The 22500-nt window shown below is 36.1% G+C and overlaps 1 protein-coding gene across 11 annotated transcripts in view; it reads left to right on the top strand.

Annotated features, from left to right (window-relative positions):
- LOC144959121 (uncharacterized) overlaps positions 1 to 22500 on the top strand; it is a 105336-nt gene that overhangs the window by 40309 nt on the left and 42527 nt on the right. For 9 of the 11 annotated variants that reach the window (XM_078891556.1, XM_078891549.1, XM_078891557.1 and 6 more), the window contains exons 6-10: positions 990 to 1252; positions 1966 to 2098; positions 3952 to 4225; positions 6933 to 6962; positions 11609 to 11687. In XM_078891556.1, coding sequence (XP_078747682.1) covers positions 990 to 1252; positions 1966 to 2098; positions 3952 to 4225; positions 6933 to 6962; positions 11609 to 11687 — 779 coding nt within the window. The remainder of the gene's footprint in view (positions 1 to 989; positions 1253 to 1965; positions 2099 to 3951; positions 4226 to 6932; positions 6963 to 11608; positions 11688 to 22500) is intronic. The other 2 variants (XM_078891558.1, XM_078891559.1) reach the window with 1 other exon arrangement.

The following is a 22500-nucleotide window of genomic DNA, read 5'->3' on the forward strand; positions in this document are numbered from 1 at the left end:
TGATTGGGTCGATCGTCATAACATAGTAGTGTGAGCAACATTAGAAGCTGCTGCAGAATGGAATGCGTCACGGCGATGACATAAACCAGTGTAGCCAACCCTAGCCCATGTAAATGTGTACAATGGAGAGCCAAAATGAATAAGATTTTGAAAAAATGCATACAATTCTGCAAACTCGATAATTAGCACTAAATCTGATAATGGGCAATTAGACCATACTAGCAATGATATAATCAATATTTGAAATAATGAATAAGCTTACACTTTATAGATGATAAATAGTATCAACTTCCAGATCCATGTTTAATTCTGATGGGTCAAGAAACATATAGTGTTTAAGGACACCAAAAAGTGCATTAATGCTAAAAATGCTTAAATAATAGAAATTTAATTATGCGTACAATCCTCAGAAAAATGTGTATAATGAATGAAAATGCGTAAAAATACGCATTTTTTACGTAAGGTTGGCATCACTGCATAAACCCCTTAATAAACTCTATGGGAAGAAGTCCGAGCAGGAATTGGAAATCGTGACGGCCATACGCGGTACTGACTTTGTTGCCTCGAATTTTTCCTCGCAGTGCAACCCAACTTGTGTTCTTTGGGTCGTCGTTACGTTTTAGATTATGCAAGTATGTTGATAAAGTTTTGCTCATAAATATCAAAGACATTGCTCATTTCTGGGATATAAATTTTGTCCAGATTTATTTCTTTAAACTGAAATAAACTGACTCAAAACAAGTGTTAAGTTGTTTTTGCACATGTGTGTGTATAACAAAAAAAGGATCTGAACAAGTGTGTAGTATGAAAGGTGCCAGATAAAGCAAGAATGAAAAATACAAGAAAAACAAAAGCATCCAAAACATCAGTCTGGGGATCGAACCTCAGACCTTCTGATTACTTATACCCTCTTTCATCTTCTTTATTCACTCCCCCCCCCCCCTTCTTTTATTTCATTTATTTATTTATTTTTTTTTCTCTCAATCAAGCACAACTCCAGCCCCAGCAGAAGTAGAGGACCCAGTTTCTGAACCTCCCAAAACAGAAACAGACGTGACACAAGAGCCGCAGAAAAGGAGGAAGAGGAGAAGCAGCAGCGGTTTGAGTAGAGCTAGGAGGAGTGCCCTCCCATCTGAAATCCCAGAAAACTGCCTCCCCGTGTACAAGCAACGCATCGTCCCGTGTGATGAACGTCATATGTTTGCTTGTTACTTTACAGGAATTCCAAGTTTCTTTTTCATGGAAAGCGTTGGTATGTTGCTCATCTTGAGCTTTTATATTATAGCGCAATATCCACTAAACGTGCTCAAAGCTCTCTACAAGGGGCTGCTGACCAACAGTACCATGTAACATGTAGAACGAGACATGACACCTGTTCGGCGATATTACAATTTTTTTCCGACAGAGACAATGCTGTTTAACGGCAAGGTACTCATTTCACACCTGAATACGGTGAGAGAATGTTAGTAAAGAGCCTTTTCCAGGACTCAACCATGCGCCGAACGAGGCTAGAACCAAGGATGGATCCGAATAGTGAGTGTCATACCACAAGACCACACAGCCGCATAAAAATGTGAGAGAATGTGAGTAAAGAGCCTTTTGCAAGGAAAATATATAACAAAAAACTGCACTTTCATCCTCTTTAATTTATGAAGATGATTATGATGATGACAAATAGGGGCGGGGGTGCATGGGTGGTGTCATTAAACTGGTTCCCATCTTATTTGAAGTTTAAAACCACTCTTCCGGACTCAACTATGCGCCGAGCGAGGCACGAAACCAGAACCTTCCGATCCGAAAGCGGGTGTCATACCACAAGACCACATAGATCGCCATTATCCGGATATTTTAGAACCAGTTACTAAGTTACTATGCGTCATTACGAGGGACGTGACGTCACGACTGTTGAACCCTATTAGTAACCCTGTATAACGTGTGTCCACCATCTTTACCTCCCCCTCTCAGGCTTCCAGGATGACATTGTTTTGTTTGGCAAGAATACCCTCGACAGACGATTCTTTTTGACAAAGGTCAAGGCCACGCTAGACAACAGTGACGCCATGTGCGACAAGACTGTGAAAGGTGCCAGGACATTGAGGTAAGCCGACTTATTACTTAAGTTTTAGGGCCACCGTGTACCCTCTCCTCTTCCCGCTCCCAAATCGAGGACAATAGAGTAGAATTGTGAGATGTCAAAAAACTGGTTCATGGAAGGGTTAAACTACTCATCCGGAGGAACTTGTGTAAATAATCTTCTGGGTCTGATTCATGGACCGAGACTATTACAATCGTCGGAGATGTCTCGGACTAAAACGTGTTACGAGCTATTCATGAAGCCGGACTATGCAAAGTCTTATACTAAACGAGGGACTAAAATGGGTAAAATGTACACCCGTAAATAGCGTAGTCTGTGACTAAATTAGATATTAAAAAAAAATAATATGTGTTCCTGACTGGGGGAAGTAATTGTACTGCGCTTAGAACAAGGCTACACCGTGGATAAGCATCATATAAGGTTTCATCGTTACTTATACTATTTACTAAAAACGTTACATACACATTCACAACAATTTTTACAGCTCTTAACGTGTCTCACACTTCTCTCTCTCTCTCTCTCTCTCTCTCTCTCTCTCTCTCTCTCTCTCTCTCTCTCTCTCTCTCTCTCTCTCTCTCTCGCTCTCTCTCGGTTTCTCATGCAAATCCTATTTTACAAATTATTTCATTCAAATTGGTGGTTTAACCTTGACCTTACTAATCCATCTAAACTAAAATTCCCTTCATTCATCCCATAGGGAAAATTTGTCTTAAGGGTCTATTCCATGGGAAGATGGCAATAACTCAGACGTCAGCCGCAGTGCTGAGCTAGGGCGAGTTGAGTTGCTCAAGGCCATACAGCACAGCGGGTATTCGAACTCGGTACATTTTGGATACGAAGCAAAGGCCGTACGGTGCTGAATCACGCTGCTCCATAGGAATATCATCATAATATTCATATTGGTTACGGTGGAACCTACAATGTTCTCATTCTGATCACTTTTAAACATCGCACAATTTTAAAGAAACATTTTTGTTCTAGCTATAGGGAATGAGATTAGCGGAAGAGTAGCGTCCTTTGATTTGACGTAACCCATAGTCTGTGACGTCACCGCGGAAAAGTTATTAGAGAGAGAACGTCATGTTGGTTGTGCGCAAGCGTCTCTCGTCCTCGCGAGGACGAGAGACGCATGCGCACAACCAACATGACATTCTCTCTAATAACTTTTCCGCCGGTGACGTCACAGACTTGGGTGACGTCCAATCAAGGGACGCTACTCTTCCGCTAATCTAATTCCCTATAGAAACTTGATTCCCGTGTTGTTGAACAATATTATGTATAGGAGGCAACATGGCTCAGCAGTACGGTCTTTCAGTACCCGAAAGGTACCGAGTTCGAATGCCCGCTGTGTAGTGTGACCTTGACAATTTTCGCCCTAGCTCAGCTGACGCATGAGTTATTCCAGCCTTCCCCTGGAATAGACCGTAAAGTCAAATTTCCCCAAAGGGACGAATAAAGGGAATTTTATTTATTTATTTACTTGTTGCTTTTCAGTTTGAGTAAGGAAAAATCTATTTTTGTGTTGGGTGATTGTGAAGTTTGGGGGAAATTCTGAAAATGGCTGGTGAGGAAAGAGTTCAACAACAATGAGCTTATTGGCATCAACTTTATTCAATCTATTGATGCTATGCGTTTATGTAAATACTCACAATATCTGCCATCCTGATATAACGTACCAACACACAAAACCATGTGAAAAATTTAACGTTTGTAATACAGTCTGATTGATATAATTTAGTTATAACTAATCACCAAAATGACTGTCTAAAAACATTAACAAAGTGCTGAATGATAATGATATGACGTCGATTTCGTTCCTTCTATATATTCTATGTTGTGTCTCCACATTCAATCAGATCAAAGTCGGAAGCGTCTCATCGTGTCATAATGACCGCCTTGTCGGACGCGGTCAAGACACGGACAGCCCTTCAGCGGATGGGCATCTCCCTGGAAGATTTGAAAAGAACTTTGTACTGGTACCGCGAAGGTGGGGACGGCGAGGAGGAGGAGGAGAGAGAGAGACTTCAGAGAGAAACTGGAGTAGGTGCTGGAGTTCGTCAGGAGGGTCAGAGCTACCATGACGCAGCAGACTGTATGGCGGCGCTGCTGTCTTTTTCCTACTCTGGATCGGTGAGTTCTCACGTCTTTGTTGGTGTCGATTAATGGGTTGTTGGGTTTTGTTGTTGGTGGTGGTTGTTGTGGTGTTACTGGTGTTGTTGTATATGTTGTTGTTGTTGCTATTGTTGTTGGTGGTGGTGGTTGTGGTGTTACTGGTGTTGTTGTTGGTGTTGTTGTTGTTGCTATTGTTGTTGTTGGTGGTGGTTGTGGTGTTACTGGTGTTGTTGTATTTGTTGTTGTTGTTGCAATTGTTGTTGTTGGTGGTGGTTGTGGTGTTACTGGTGTTGTTGTATTTGTTGTTGTTGTTGCAATTGTTGTTGTTGGTAGAGGTGTTACTGTGTAGTTGTTGTCGTTATTGTTGTTTGTTGTTATGATTTTTAATGTTGTTGATATTGCTGCTGCTATTGCTTGTATCGTTGTATTGTGATGATATCATTGTTTTGTTTGTATGTAGTGGTGTACAGGTAGTGACGATGTTGCTGTTGCCATTTTGAATCATCGTGGATGTTTTTGCTATTCTAGTGTCAATTTCCGCCATTATTTTGTTGTTACTGTTGTTTTCATTATTTATTTTTTTATTTGGGGGGGGGGGGGGCACAATTGCATAAGTTCTCTCATTGGCTGTCTGGTTGAAACTATAGATAGTATGCGCTTGGCTAAGCAGCTCATAACATTGCCATCCGGAAGTATAACGGACCAACACACAAAACTGTGTGTATCTATGAACGTTTATAGTCAGGTTACAGTTCAGTGAGCATTACTCATATACACGGATGGCAAAAAACAATAACAAAGACCCGAGTGACGTCATCTTCGAACTATCTATAGATAGAATGCGCTTGGCCAAGGAGTTCACAACATTGCCATCCGGAAGTATAACGGACCAACACGCAAACTCTGTGTAACCATGAACTTTTATAGTCTGGTTAATACAATTTAGTGAGAACAACTCACAAACGCGGATGGCAAAAACAATAACAAAGGCCTGAGTGACGTCATCTTCGAACTATCTATAGACCTAGCAGAGCGGCAACAGGCGAAGGAATTCCTATTTGATATCTGGACTTGCTCATCCATGTTATACTTTATTTGGTGACTGTTGTAATGTTAATGATAATTCACAAAAGTGAGTGGAACAGGCACTTATATTGAAAATAACAATAAATTAAGTGAATAGGAAAGTGCCAGAAGACAACAGAGAATAAAAACTTCGCGGCGATGGCGGCTCGAACCTTAAGATTATATAGTCTAGTCTGGCATCGACTTTTATTCCAATAAGTTTTTATGACTTGGAAAAACTCATGAAGTTGTGAAATTGGAGCCCAAATTTCGTAATTTTACGAATTATTCGTTAATAGTAAGCAGGTCTGCAGTAGCCGTTGTGATAATACAAAGTCTGCTTGGAGCATTCGGCAACTCATGACCTGACATTGTCTCCAAATTGCGGCTACGTGGTCTTGTGGTATGACAATCGCTTTTGGTACCGTATGTCGAGGGTTCCAGTCCCGCTCTCAGTGGAGCAAAGTTGAATTCTTGGAAAAGGCTCTTTTCTCGCATTCTCTCGAGTGTTAAACGGTTAAAATATGGCCGTTAATATGGCGTTTTCTTTGTCGGAAAAAGAAAGTGAGAATTCGCCAAACATGCTATGTTGGCTTGGGACCCTCTGTAAAACGCTTAGTGGGTATTGAGTTATCAAAGTCAAAAGCTAGAGATTTGCTTTAAAATACGCGGCGACTTATTGCAACTGCAACCAAAAGAAAGTGAATGGACAGTTTTATCCTACAACGAATGCTGCCATTCTCTGGAAAAACTCATATTTTTTTTTAATTTGGCCAGAAAACTCGTCCTTCGAATATCGATCAATTTAAAGACCCTCATCTTGGGAAAAAAAACTCTCAAACCTGGGACTGACTTCGCGAAGGACGAGTTTTCTTGCCAAATATTAAAATATGGGTTTTTACAGAGTAAGGCAGAATGGGATTATTTATTTTGTTCCCTGGAGCACTGCTAACTGCTAACCAAACTCCGTACTTTACATATTTGGTGAATATCGGCTTGTACTTGTACTTGTCACATGATATTTTGTTGAAGTGTCAGCATACATGTGAACGAAGTATACGATCACACCCCCCCCCCCCCCCCCCCCATCCTCTCCCCAATCACACATTACATTATATACATTTGATACATTATTACAAACTTGATTTTCATAAACCCTACCTCCTATCAAACTCGATTTTCGTAAACCCTACCTCCTATCAAACTCGATTTATCACGTTCTTCGCCTTCGATTAAACTTGACTTTTCACTTACGTCACCTCCTGATTTTTTATGTACTTTACCTCTAATCAACTTCACCCGGGTAAAGTCGAGATTTTTTATCCGACCCCCCCCCCCCCCTGTCCACCCAGCAGTGATTGGGTACCTGGGTCTGTTAGATCTGGCGGAAAGTACTTAGCGATAGACTAGTGTCCTATCCAAAGGTAGCAAGCGATTGATTTTGTTCGTTTCACTCTACATAAATCGGAATGAACACGGCTACTCCTCCCACCTCAATAAAACTTGACTTTTCATGTATTTTACCTCAAAGCAATCTTGATTTGGCATGTACTTTACCTCCAATCTGCATTGATTTTCATGAACTTTACCTCCAAACAAACTTGATTTTTCATGTACTTTACATCCAATCAAACTTGACTTTCATGAACTTTACCTCCAGGTCGAAGGAGAAGGAGAAGGAGACGACCAAGTATGACATTAGTCGTTCTGTGTTTGCTTGTAATTATACTCGTACATAGCTTGTGTTTTATACATAGCTTATGTCTTATGTATAGCTTGTGTTTTATGTATAACCTGTGTTTTATACATAACTTGTGGTTTATGTATAGCTTGTGTTTTATGTATAGCTTGTGTTTTATACATAGCTTGTGTTTTATACATAGCTTATGTCTTATGTATAGCTTGTGTTTTATGTATAACCTGTGTTTTATGTATAGCTTGTGTTTTATACACGGGTTGTGTTTTATACATAGCTTGTCTTTTATAAATAGCTTGTGTTCTATACATTGCTGGTAGAAGTGTAAAACAATGATGAGTGCAAACCTCTGTTTAAACAACAAAGACGATAAATAGAGGGCATCCGACTCGAATCGGGCAAGGGTCATATCCAGTATATATATAATTTTTTAACAATTCAAGCTTTTATGTGACCCCTCGTCTCAAAACGGCATTATGTCGTGATGGACCAGATACTGGAAAGTCAAATTATAGTTAAATTGGTCAAAAATATGAAACGTAGGTATTTATCACAGTAAAATATGGTATTCCTTCTCCTCAATAAGGCATATAAACTCAACTTAAGCATGATATTTCTGGCTACAAATTTCATTTTCAGCATCTTAATCATCCCGACTTAATACCGTTTTGAGACGAGGGGTCAAATATTTATATTTATATTACTTATATTAACCAGTTAACTGCTGTACTCTGGAAAGACAGGTGTTTAAACATTTGGCTAGAAAACGTGTCCTTCAAATAGCCATGAATTAAAATGACCCTCACCTTGGCAAAAAAAAACAAAAAAACTTTCAAACCTGAGACATTTAGGGGAAGCGTAGCTCTTTGCTTCGTACCCAAAAGGTACCGAGTTCGATCACCCGCCGCTCTGTTGTGCGGCCTTGAGCAAGTCGCCCTCGCTCAATTTGCCGTGCTGCACTGCGGCTGACGCCTGGGTTATTCCAGTCTTCCCTTGGAAAAGACCATGAGACAAATTTCCCCTATGGGATGAATAAAGGGAATTATAGTTATTTTATATTTTAAGGACGATCTCGCGAGGTCCCAGGTTTGAGAGTTTTTACCTAGATGAGGGTCATATAAATCGATCATTATTTGGAGGACGGGATTTCTGGCCAAAATTTTAAGCACAAGTCATTCCAGAGTACAGCGATGTAATCCATCGCCTCAAAACGGTTCTATGTCGGGCCAAGTCGAATCCTTTATCTAGTTTTTGCAGGTGTGCAACCAAATGATAGTGGGCGCATTATTGTAATGGAAATACTCTCAAATAGAAAGCAAAATATATAACACAATGTTAAAACAAGTCCTTAATGCGTTTGGTTGTCAGACCTGCTAATGTGTGTGCCTAGAGCTTCAATCATTAACACTTGCATTGTTTCACTGATGTAGTCCTAATCTCCTTTAACTGTACAAAATGACCATGTACGTGAGTGGGAATAGTTAGTCTGTTGTAAGGACAAGTGGATATCTCGCATTATAAAAATGGTTTTCTTAACTTACTTGGACGCCATTTTGAAAATATATGAAATGAATATTCTTTTTTTTTTAATTTTAAGATCACTTATTTGTAAAAATTGACAGTCAAAGGGTCCACATGAAATATTGACATTGCGTGTTGATCGAAATTTGGCTTTGACATTCTTTTTTTTCTTAATAGTAAGAAAAAGTGAGCATATGAGTACGCCGTCGATTTCACGTATCAAAACCGTAAGTGACACAATTTGGTTACTTTTATGACATAATATAAAATATAATATCATGTCATATATTTTCTATTTATTTTATAAAATTACTGGAAATAACTCGTGGTTTTTGGATAAATCATAATTTTAGCATCACTGTGTCGATACTTTTTTATTCCTTGACAAGATAGTTTTTGAAACTTGTCGCTTATGGTAATACGTGAAATATCAACGACTAAGAATTTTTAAAGGTAATGGGATAACCACTTGTCCTTTATACCCTCTTTTCATTGTATATACCACTGAACAGATAGAATGTACTTGGCATCACAATCAAAATCCTGTTTGTTGTTCTTTATTTTAGCCCGTTCCCGTATATCATAGATCCTTTTTCAGATAAGGTAATTTAAGCATCACCGCGTGTCCACAGTGGTCCCATAGATTTGTTAACAAAGAGCCACTCTCGCCCTACTTTGCCAGTCGTTCTTGAATGTATCAGGCCGAAAATAAAATACCATTGAAAAAGAACAACACATTTATTTCTTTTTGGAAAAAATACATAACATGAATTCATGATTATATCTGGTAGGCAAGAAATACGCAAACCAATTGGTTATGTAAACTAAATGGATGTTGTTGACTTGGTGAGTTATACGTAATACACTCGAGGACATGGCTAATTCGAATTCCTCTGGACATAAAAAAAAAAAAAATCACGAGAAATTCGTAGGTCGAGAAAGTCGTATACAAAGAGTAATATGGAACTATGAAAAAAACAAAACATGAAACAGTCTAAAATGTAAAACCATAAATGAAGTTAAAAATACCTTTTGCTTTGAAATAGATTTTATGACTGGACATTCATAATTTGTCAATAATATTATAGATTTCACGTTTTTTCTTCGCTTCTATCTCCTTTTTAAATATTTTTATCTCAAAGAGTACGCAATGTATTGTTACATATTATGTTTTAAGGACATTTAAGGAACGCTGGGTCCATTTTAAAGCCCTCTTCTATTAATGATGATTAATTCAGGACATTCGATTGAGTTCGAAGAAACCGTGTGTTCGAGAAGACCGTGTTTTAGTAAACTGTACTCGACTGTAGAATAATAATTTGTACCGAGCTGAAATTACGACTAAAAGGTGGCGGCTATATAAAACATGACACACGCGATTGTTTAAATAACACGTCCCTATTGGTTTAGAATAATCCGTTTGATCAAATTTATGGGGGTTTGAATAATTAACCCCTCTGGTTGGCAACAAAATACCAGCAACAACAAAAAACGACCGATGATGTAATGTCAAGGCACAGACTCTGTTTCATGCCCGTTCAAATATGCACGTCAAAGATGTCAATGAATGCTTCGTTTATGTATATTTATAGGATAGCTTATCATTTTCCTACTACTACTATTACGCTGTCGTACTCTGGAAAAACTCAAATTTAAACATTTGGCCAGAAAACTCGTCCTTCAAATATCGATCGATTTAAATGACCCTCGTCTTGGAAAAAAACCCTCTCAAATCTGGGACTTCAGGAATTCCCAGGTTTGAGGGTTTTTGGGTTTGTTTTTTTTTTTTTTTTTTTTTGGTTAAGATGAGGGATATTTAAATCGATCGATATTTGAAGGACGAGTTTTCTGGCCAAAATTTTTAATATGGGATTTTCCAGAGTACAGCAGTACGCTTGTTTATCACTTCCCTGGCCTTATTCATAATATTTAATAGATTTATGTATATTATATTCCTAGTGCAATAATTGCATCTTGTTGTTTTACCTACCCCAGATCATTGGAGCCGTAATCTGCATGATGCTTATATCACCATCATCATCATCATTATTATTATTATTATTATCATTACCATCAACATCATCATCATTATCATCATCATCATCATCATCATCATCATCATCATCATGATGTTACATGTTGCTGTTGGTCAGTGACCCTTTGTAAAGCGCTTTGAGCACGTTTAGTGGATATTGCTCTACATAAAATCTCAATTTTTAATCTATTTTTTTATACGTCACTTTTCATCGTCAAATATTTTTTTAATTAAAAAAGATAATATTGTTATACAGTTGTTCTTTGAATTATCATTATTGATGTCTTAATCTTTTCGTCTTTAATTTTTTTCATTAGATATACTTTTAAAAAACACAACAATAATATTAATGATGATTTTTAAAAAAGGAAGTAGGTCTAGAGAAGGATAAAGAAGTAAGAGGAAAGAAAAAAATTCTTCGACCAAAATAAGATGAAATTTGAAGGATAATGGGTTCCGTGAGTTTTTAGTCCTCAGAAGCCCGAATTGATTCTTCGTTTGCTTTACATTGTAGTCCACATCATCATCATCACCATCATCATCATCATCATCATCATCATCATCATCATCATCATCATCATCATCATCATTATCATCATCATTATTTTTATTATTATTATTAATATTATCATTATTATTATTATTATTATTATTATTATTATTATTATTATTATTATTATTATTATTATTATTATTATTATTATTATTATTGTTTTTGTTGTTGTTGTCATTATCATCTTCATCATTGTCGTCATCATCATTGTTATTATTACCTTCTTCTATTACAATTATCATTATTATTTTCATCGTTCTCATCATCATCACTACTACTACTACCACTACCACCACCACCACCACTACTACTACTACTACTACTACTACTACTACTACTACTACTACTACTACTACTACTACTACTACTACCACCACTACTACTACTACTATTACTATTACTACAACTAGAACAACAACTACTACTACTACTACTACTACTACTACTACTACTACTACTACTACTACTACTACTACTACTACTACTACTACTACTACTACAACCACTACTACTACGGTTTACCCATTCCAGGGGGATAACTTTGCTACCATGACGTGGCCGTGCACGGCTTCTCTCCCTTTGTTGTGTGAAATTCCTGTTGAACACAAAGGTAGGTCAACACAAACTTACTTATTTAAACCAAACCATATTATATGTGTCCTTTTTCTCGAGACGGTGTTATGTAGAGGTGAACTTGGAGCAATCAACGAACTTCCGTGCTCTAGAAAGACACATATTTAAAAATTTGGTCAGAAAATTCGTCCAAATTTAACCCTCTCCTTACCACCTGCATCAAAATCGTCACATTTGTTACGAAGCAATATACATTTATGTCTTATTCAGATTTATTTTGTACATCACAAACTTTGAAGATTGATCTTTGTTAAGAACATAAAGTCGTTTTCTAGAGAGCTTGTTTGAGTTTAAAAATCAATTTTTCTGACGGATAAGCCTGCCATTTTGGGAAAATACTGAAAAGGATCGGTAAGTAGATTTTAAATGACCCTTATCTTGTAAGAATAAGAGAGTCTTTAGACAAAATGCACTGAGCCGAGACTCAATGTCAACAGGTGTCAGTCACGTTGACCAGAAGCTTCCAGAAAAAAAGGCGTTGGCGCCATTCTTTACACCAAGCAGACATAACAAACACAAAGGCAGATCCACAAGGAGCAGGCACCAGTGTTTTGATACTTTCAACAACAAAAAATGGAGCAACTCAAATATGTCTTCGTTCTCGTCCTCTCGTGTTCAATTATGTGTTGTTTGATGCAAGCGAGGGTTCACAGCGTAACATGCGTACCCTTGTGAAAAAAAAATAAAAGTATTAAAAATTGTCCCAACTATCGGAAGGATCTGTGGTGTAATGGTAGCACGTCTGACCGGTAATCAGAAGGTCTTAGGTTCGATCCCCAATCGAGGTAGACTGATTTTTTGGGGATGGTTTTTTTCTTCTATTTTTCTTTCTTGCTTTGTCTGTCACCTTTCATACACACTTGTTCAGATCTTTATCAGATCCACAACAAGCATGTATATATATATATATATATATATATATATATATATATATATATATATATATATATATATATATATATATACTGTGATAAACAGAGACCTCAAGCGTATCGATCACACTCAAGTACTGATATACGGAAAGGATTTAGAATACCCGAGACCCATCGCACGCAGCAGACCGTCATCTGTGGAAAGAACTCACTCAACAAATCAGAGAAGCTGCCAAAGCGTCCCAGTCTCAAGATTAGGAGGTGATGATAGGCAATAAGTCAAGTTAGGGGCAGCGTGGCTCAAAGGTCTTTTCTTCGTACCCGAGACATGACAACGCTATTAACGATCAGTTACTCATACTCATTTATTTCTGAGCACTGGTGAGAGAATGAGGAGGAGAGCCTTATCCAATGACTCAACCATGCGCCGCTAAGAGCGGAACTCGAACCAAGGACCTTCCGATCGAAGGCGTGTGTCATACCACTAAGATAAAAAATAAATAAAAATTAAATTCCCCAAGGGGAAATTTGTCTTTAAGGTCTATTTCAAGGTAAGACTTGAATAACCCAGGTGTTAGCCGCAGTGCAGTGCGGAAAAGTGAGCTAGGGCGTGGTGACTTGCTCAAGGCCACACAACGAGGCGGGTAGTCGAACTCGGTACCTTTTGGGTAGGAAGCATCGTACCGCTGAGCCAATTTGGGCCGCTGCACCGTGGCTGACTCCTGGATTATTCCAGTCTCTCTTGGAATAGGCCCTAGAGACAAATTTCCGCTATGGGATGAATAAAGGGAATTTTATTTTATTTATTTACTTATACCCTAAACACACTTTTTGGGGGGTAAATCCTGAGTTCTTCTTAATCGGGTAATAATATCAGCCAGAATTTAACTCTCTTCTTACCAGCCATTTTCAGAAATTTCCCCAAAATTTCACACCTACCCAACACAAAAATAGATTTTTCTTACTCAACCATAAAAAAGCAACAAGTACAATCTATGCATAATAATATTGTTCAACAAAATGAACTCAACAACACAGTGTCAATTTTTTATAGCTTATCATAACAGGCGTCATGCCTCCTCCTGCATCTTAAGTGTTGCTGTTGGCCTGGGACTGGGACCCCTTTGTAAAGGGCATTGAGCACGTTTAGTGGATATTGTGCGATATAAAAACCCTCATTAGTATTATTAGTATTGTAATAAATATGTTTCTATTACTTGTGCGCTGTCCATAAGTAATTAAAATGAGAAATGTGTTGGTTGCATCGTAACGATTGTGACAATATACTTATGTATGGTTGGTAAAGACAAGGTGAAACGAGTCAGACACTATAACGATGAGGAGGAAAGCCGAATTTGTGGAACTTCGCGAGTCCCAGGTTTAAGGGTTTTTGTGAATATTAAAGGAGAGAAAAAAATCATTTTATTCATCTCATAGAGGAAATTTGTCTCTGGGGTCTATTCCAAAGGAAGACTGGAATAACCCAGGTGTCAGTTGCAGTGATGCGCCGCAAATTAATTGAGCTAGGGCGAGGTAAACTGCTCAAGGCCAAACAGCGCAGCGGCCGGTGATCGAACTCGGCACCTTTCGGGTTCGTAGCAAATAATGTACCCGCTGAGCTACGCTTCCCCCAACAGCTCAGCCATTGCATAATCAAATTAAACAAGCATTTTGAGCTGTTGCCATGTGACATGTGGCAGTTACCGGCACTCTGTATACATTGAGATAGAAAGCAATAAAAGGTAGCATTGTGAAAAACAATATACCTCGTCGAGTTTTACAATAGGATTCAGGAGTCGTAACGTCACTTCCTTCCTAATGACGAATGGTAACTTAGTAACACTGGCTCTAAACTATCGGAACAATGGCGGACGCCCGTATGAAATATTTCTCCGGCGGGCATAAAAGCGTTTCCAGAGTAAAAAAAACCCCATAAATTTGATCATGTATCGACTTTTACACATTCTGATCACAAGGCATACGAAAAGGGAATGAAAAGTTCTAGCCAGCATGAAGAATAAAAAGTAATGATTTTCTTTGTTTAGAACCAAGATGGCCGCCGTTGACGGGCGGCGTGACATTATACTACTGGGGTCTGATTCATGGAGCGGGACTACGAAGATAGTCCTAGACTAAATCCGTTGTCTCAGACTAAAAGGCGTTGTAAGATATTCATGAAGCCGGACTACGCGAAGTCTTAGACTAAACGAGGGACTAAACGGGTGAAATTTACACCCGCGATTTAGCAGGTGTAAATATTGTAGTCTGAGACTAAATTTCAAAATTATAATATGTCCTCTACGTAGGGGGAAGTAATTGTACAGCGATTAGAACAAGAATACCCGACAGTTTTTGATTTTACATTTATTTTTATTTATTTATTTATTTATTTTATGGTTTTGTTTAATTTCTTTTCTTTACTTTTCTCGAAGATTCGACAATTGCACATACACTCCTCATCTTGCCCATTCAAAACACTCTGCAGGGACTCCTCCTCCCCCCCCCCCCCCCCCCAACACACAGTTTCATAGTAACTTCCTCCTCCTCCTCCTCCTCCTACTCCTCATCCTCCTCCTCCTCCTCCTACTACTACTACTCCTACTACTACTACTACTACTACTACTACTACTACTACTACTACTACTACTACTACTACTACTACTGTTGCTGCTGCTACTTTCACTATTATCATTACTCCTACTACTACTACAATACTACTACTACTACTACTATCTACTACTACTACTACATACTACTAACTACTCACTACTACGCTGCTACAACTCTACAACCTACAACAACAACAACACAACTACACTACTACTACTACTACTACTACTACTACTACTACTACTACTACTACTTCTAGTATACTACTACTACTACTACTTCTACTACACTACTACTACTATACTACTAACTACTACATACTACTATTACAACTACTACCATTACTACTACTACTACTACTACTACTACTACTACTACTACTACTACTACTTTCTACTACTACTACTACTACTACTACTTACTGACTATATATACACTTCTTTTATGTCTTTTATCGTCCATTATTTTCTAGAAATTTCACGTCTCTCACTGGCCTTATCATTTCTATCACACCGCGCTAACGATTCGTTCACACTCCAACCATCGTTGAGTACAGACGATGGCCATTGATCACTGGACAAAATAGTTCACTACCTCGTTTGTCTTCAAGTTCACCTCCTTGGGTTCACTTTGCGCGTGCTGCGGACGAGGGTGTTTGAATAACCATAAAGCAATTGTCCTTGGATATAGGAAATTTCACTGATTTTTTATTCATGTATACACGCCCTTTGATCGAAGATTGGTTCGGCCCGCCTGCCGTGTTGAGCAGGAGCCCACTCACATCTCTCACGCTCAGAACAAAATGCATAACTGGTAATAAATGAGTAATTCTTTTAAAAACAAGGGTTTTTTATCACCCTACAGCTCATGTCACGTCCTAATTTCGATTTGCTGGGCAATAGACCACTGTAAAAAACGCAATCGACATGTATAGAAATTCAAAACCTTTAAAAGGGAAAAAGAATTTGACATCGTAGTCTAGTTATTGATTTCTTGCCACATTTATGACGAATTCTCACTAAAAAGTACACCCATCATGATGTTTGGTAACGTTTCAAGATTCCATAAATAGTATTTGTTTGTGTCGGTACATTAAGCTGCGGATTGTAGCATTTTGGAAAACGATCATGAATTCCATTGATTTATGTTTTTTCATGAGTCATCGAGACGTCCAAAGAGACCAGGTCCTCCGACCTTGACTTCAAGAACGCATCAGAATGCTAACAATGGGTTTTATGGTCCTCCGACTGTCCATTCAACATTAAACTTGGTCATCATTGAGTGTTAACTCTTAAGTAAAGTTGTATTTATTAGTACTTAAAACATGGTGTCATCATCTCCGGGTTCTTGAGGGTAAAAATATGTTATGTTGTTTTAATAAGCCCATAAAATATGGGTGCATATTGGTATTTGGGTAAATTTTGGTTGCATTTTTATTTAGAAAGAAAAAAAACCTAGAAATGAATTTGTGACAAAATAGAATAACAAATAAAATTAATAAAAACGCAACTCTACCTTTTGTTCTAGCAGTAAACGTACCATGTACGCTACGACTTTAACCTTTTGGGTCACGACGCATCACTATATATTTGTTATTACGACTTATTAACATTTCATGTATATTAGATTTGTTATTAGTCATTACTTATGTGATGATATTAGATTAGTTTGAATTTTATGAAACGAGCTTGATTTCACCAAAACATATGATTATTAAAGAATATTATCAATGAATTGAATTAAGAATTTATCACATACAAAAAAACATTAAAATTGAAGCTTACATCAATCACGTTATTATTTATTTCTTGATTCGAGAGCACAATTTCACTGCCAGATCTTGAACTACAGTGTTTTGAAATAATTCAGCCAAAGCAAGCAAAGAAAATACTAAAAAAATCTATCCAAAAACACACTCGACTATCGAACCCCAACCCTCTATTACGAATGTGTACCATACCACCAACATATATTATATAATTATGATGATAGTATAGATATTATATATATTTTATTAGCTATACATATGTAAAATTGTTATTATTAACTGATAACATAAATGTATTATTGTTCGTTTATATATATTATTATATTTTTTGTGATATTCGAATTATTGAATTAATAATTGTTACATGTCAAAGGCAAATTAGTTTATAATTGGGAATTGAAATGATATTGTCTTTTACGTCAATACCTGATTCTTTTGTAATTGAACATTAAGAAAAAACAAATCATATTGTAAATATGATAGAATAGATCCAAAAATTCTGAGTAAAATGACATATTTAAATAAAAAAAAAAAGTAGGATGAAGAAATAGAAAAGAAGATAAAGATGAAGAGTCAAGAGTAGAAAAGAAAATTAGAAGAAGAGAAGAGATAGAGAGAAAGAGAGAGCGAAGAGAGAGTATATCAAAAGAGTGAAAGAAATAGAGTAGAGAACGGAAAATAAAAATAATAGAGAAGACAAAAGAGAAAATAGATAACATAAGAAAAAAAGAGAAGAATAAAAAAAGAAGAGCAAAGAAAAAGAAAGAATAATAAAGCATGAGAGCTGAAAACGTATTTAATTTAATGAAAAGAGAGAGAGAGGGAGAGAGAAGAGAAAAATTGCAGAATTTAAATGAATATTTTAGTGCGTTTTATTTTTCAAAATAAATGAAAATGCGTTTACTTACAATCAAGCGTTTCGGAATAGATCTTCGAATATTATTTGGTACCGTTAATGGCAATGCTTTGTTAATATCAGTAACAAAGATGTGTCGATTTTTATTTCAATTTTGTATGTTACTGTTGGAATTACATAGACAGTTGGTCCATTATTTAATGTTGTTACGTTTTTATTTTCTGTCAAAATGACTCAAGAAGATGATGGCAATAAAAACACGTACATTATAAGTTTTGATAATTGAAAAATGTCTTATGGTATTTGTTGTTATATTACAACATCATTGGTTATATTTTTCTCCCGTCAATAGGGATGAATTGGTAGGTTGATATTGACTCTTTGAGATTCATGGGTTCATGACAAAGAGCAAAGTTTTATATCTGTTTGTTTTCTTGGTAATAAATGTGTGGTTAACGCAGCCAAGTAATCGACAACAGAGCTTATTTACTTGTGTAATGAGACATGGCGTTATAATAGATTACATAAGACATTTTGATTTTATCACTGGAAATTAAGTTGAAATGATTTATGCGGAATATGAGTCAATCGTTGTTTTGTTTAGTTTTGTTTTGAAACGCGTTCATCGTGATTTTTAAAAGGAGACATATTCTCATAACGGACTTTTGGTTTAAAGTCGGAGAACAAATAAAATGACGGAGTATTAATTATTATGAAAGACCGATGTCTTGTAATGGGAGTTAAAATGTTATTACGGAAGAATAACAAAATATTGAAAATGCATTATCATGTCATGTGAGCTGATAATATTTGTGACACAAGTGGTTAACTTGTTAAGAATCAGCGAATTATAAGTAACCCAAATGGTAAAATGCTGTAAATGCATAGTGGGTAAATAAGCACAATGATGTAAGACGCGGTGATTAAAGTGCACACGGTTTAAATTACGAGACGCAGGAATGAGGCGTTCGGGAATATTTTATTTTGCGTTTGATTAAAGCGCACGGTTTAACATTATGAAAGAATACAGAATGCGGATAATTTTTATAAATACGAGGCGCGTGGTTAAAGCGCACACAATTATCAATGCTATATTAAGAGGCGCGAGATTACATCGCAATGAGTTATATGAATATTATTATAAGCCGAGGGCAAAGGTGTGAGACATTGAATTTTTATTGAGCAGAGTGTATATTGTTTCTGCGAATATTTTGATTATCATCTTTTCTCCTATCAATTTGCTGTTGTAAATTGTAATCAATATTTATTGCGTGGTTTGAATTTAACATTTATCATAAAATTTGTAACTGAATTGAAGAAGAAGTTATGTTCAATTGTCAAATCTTAAGTGTGTAATCATTCAGCAATCCATTGAAATGGTAGGAAGTGCTATGATAACACAAATAATAATAATAACATAAACAAAATCATATTTCATTAAATTATGAATTTTCTAAGGGGAATAATTCGAGATAATCAAATACAGAAGTAGTGTTTGCACTAAAACATGATATACACATCACGAAAGAAGACACTTGCAACCATCAGTCATAACGGGAACGCTGATGACAACGACAGAGGCAACTCAAACACAACCACAACATAGGTCGGAAAATGTCCTAATCCCTTTGGTCTATCCACGAATACCTTGAAATGGAGTAAGCATCTCGACAAAACACTACGTCATTGATACGTCCAGAATCAACACAATCTACAGACTACAAACTACACAGCAACCTCAATTACATCGTACCTTTCAACTTATACAAACTTGACAGAATTCATAAAATAATATCTGTATCAAACACAGATTTCTTCCATGAACCTTTTTATATTTACATTCTTTATTGAACAATTGGATTACTTGTATTTACTTCTACAACAACAATACCCAACGATGTACGATGTCAATAATTACATAAACGTTCAAGATACGATTGTTTTTACAAAATGATGTCCAATTGTGAACAATACTACTTCCATCATATTCAGTGGTGAGCGTATTCAAATTTAAACTTATGTCAATATACAAGTGTGCAGCACCCATATCTACAACTTATAAACATTGAATATTATAATAAAGCCTGTCTTAGTATCATTGTAAAAGATAAAGGCTATATATGTATATAAGACAATGCAGGAAAAAGTATCGCAAAACGCCACATGAGCGATTTCCTTGGATTCATTATAGTCATGATATTCAACAACCTGCGTTCAAATAACGAAAATATTGTTGACCTTATTCGACCCTACTCCATACACTACTAGACTACGTTATTGTTACATCATCTACCTGGTGTTTGGACTCACATCACCCACCGGTACTCTACAGATTACATCATCTGCCTGGTGTGTGCTCACATGCCACCTCATCAGAACTCGATCAACAAACACAGACAATTACAACACACGACCTCTGTCGACTACTACACACGAACTCTTTGTCAACACATGGCTGAGTTCACAACTTTCTTTTGACTTGCTGGATAAGTCAAACTTCATTTAAATTCAAGATCTCGCACACAGTTAATCTTGAATTTTTACAATTTCATCTACAATGAGACTCAACGTATATACAAGACAACCACAAATATCTACGAGGAGAATCGACCCAGATGCCGGAGATGAATGGATTACAGCGACGTCACAAGACCAAGAAACAACCCAACAGGTTAAGCATACGTTTGCTACCTGTAGAGTCTTTTTTCGTCCCAAATTCAAAAGACTCGAACAAATACAACACACTAATTGCAAAAGTTGGTCACTTTAGTAACAGCCCACAATCACATACTGTGTTAGATTTTACTTATTTAGTTATTTACACTGTACTAAATATGAATAAGTCGGACAGACTAATGACTGATTATTTACTTAACACTAAATATGTGATGTGAACAAGTCGGGCAGACTAATGTCTGATTATTTATTAAAGACTAAATATTTGAATGTGAAGACATTATGGTGATAATTCGAAGACATTTACAGAGGAAAAAGTTTTAATTAATTAACAATAATTAAAGTGAATTTATGACACTTGGGCTATTCAGTGACCACAACACACACAACAATGCAACACGTAGACTAGATACAATCACCTCAACTCTTATAGTTGATATATTTTTTTCATTGCATGAAAACTCATTCTAAATGGAGACAATGACTTAATTAACAATTACTGACAATTTTTACAGGATGACCATTCTCAAAACGAACGGATTACTGAGAAATGTGACCTCTGATGGATGACCACAAAGAACAATTTGATATCAATGTAGTTGTAAACTACACCCTGATGACTTAAAAAGCTTAAAAAATTGAAACATCAACAATGAACAATGAATGATAATAACTTCAACTTGAATTTTAAAATGATGATAATGCTATTATTATGATTTATTTTTTTAATATTTTTTTTTTATTACTAATTGAAATGTAATCCTTCGTATATGGATTTAGATGTCTATAATACATTATTTGTACCACATATTATAAGTAGGAATTAATGTAATAATGTTGTTTAAATGGAATCATACAATATAAGGGAATATACAAGGTACTGGTTTTGATATGTCAGTAAATGAGTAGACATACATGGAAGCTGAAATTATCACCCATGTCGTAAAGAGTTGAATTTGAGATTGAATAAGACAACGTGAGTATATCACAAATGGAATTTGAACCATCCTTTTTCACGCAATACTATTTATGTGTGATGGGATATGACGAGAATTAAACAATTTTATTGCTATGAAGATGGAATTTAAGGTGAAAAGATATTTTTTTCTTTGAACTTTTAATTACTTGATATCTTACTTTCGATGTTGTGATGCCTTAAAAAGTATAATCGATAAATATATAAATGTTTAATCAACTTTCGTGTTGGTAAATTAAAATTTTAATCACTTTTAAATGATAGATACCTTACTGTTGATGTTGTAATTTGAAAGAAAGAAAAATCTATAATCGATATATATATATCTATTTAGATGTTGTAATCAAATTTGATGTTTGTGAATTTATCAATGTTGTAATACTATAAAACCTATAATTGATATATATGAATGTTGTAATCAACTTTGGTGTTTTTGAATTTAAAGTTTAAAGTTTTTAAATATTTAACTGGTATAAGTATTATCATTTTAAACATTTATTTATTACATTTTAGTTGGACATTACATATATATTTAATCTCTCACTGTAATTTTTTTTTGAATTGAAATTGTTTTAAAGTCAATTTAAATTCTAAGAAAGGGGCGTATGTAAGAGAGTTAGCTTATAGCAAGTGGGTTTAATGAGTTCACAGTACTTGTATATCAGTTAAACTTGGTCATTATATTGAGTAGTCTAGGACAGTTTTACGTTCCAAAGTTAAAGGATTGGTCATTATATTGAGTACTAGAAAATTATTTCTTTGATCGGTGTTACTTGGTATTTGGGATAAAAGCATTAAGTTATAGTTGGTATTCATCATTTAGGCGTACGATATTATTTGGGCGTAGCGTATTTGTTATTTGGGCGTACGGATTATTTAGGCGTACGCCATTTGATTATTTAGGCGTAAAACTGACCTTTGGTGAAAGGAATTGTGGGACAGTTTACAATAGGATATAAAACAGTGTGTCTGATCAAACGGGGATCATTCTACCTTTTGATTCTGCATTCAACTTGACCATGAGCTGCACAC

This window comes from Berghia stephanieae, chromosome 13 (genome assembly GCF_034508935.2).
Source record: "Berghia stephanieae isolate SIO BIC M18660-M18661 chromosome 13, UCSD_Bste_1.3, whole genome shotgun sequence".
Classification (NCBI taxonomy): Eukaryota; Metazoa; Mollusca; class Gastropoda; order Nudibranchia; family Aeolidiidae; genus Berghia; species Berghia stephanieae.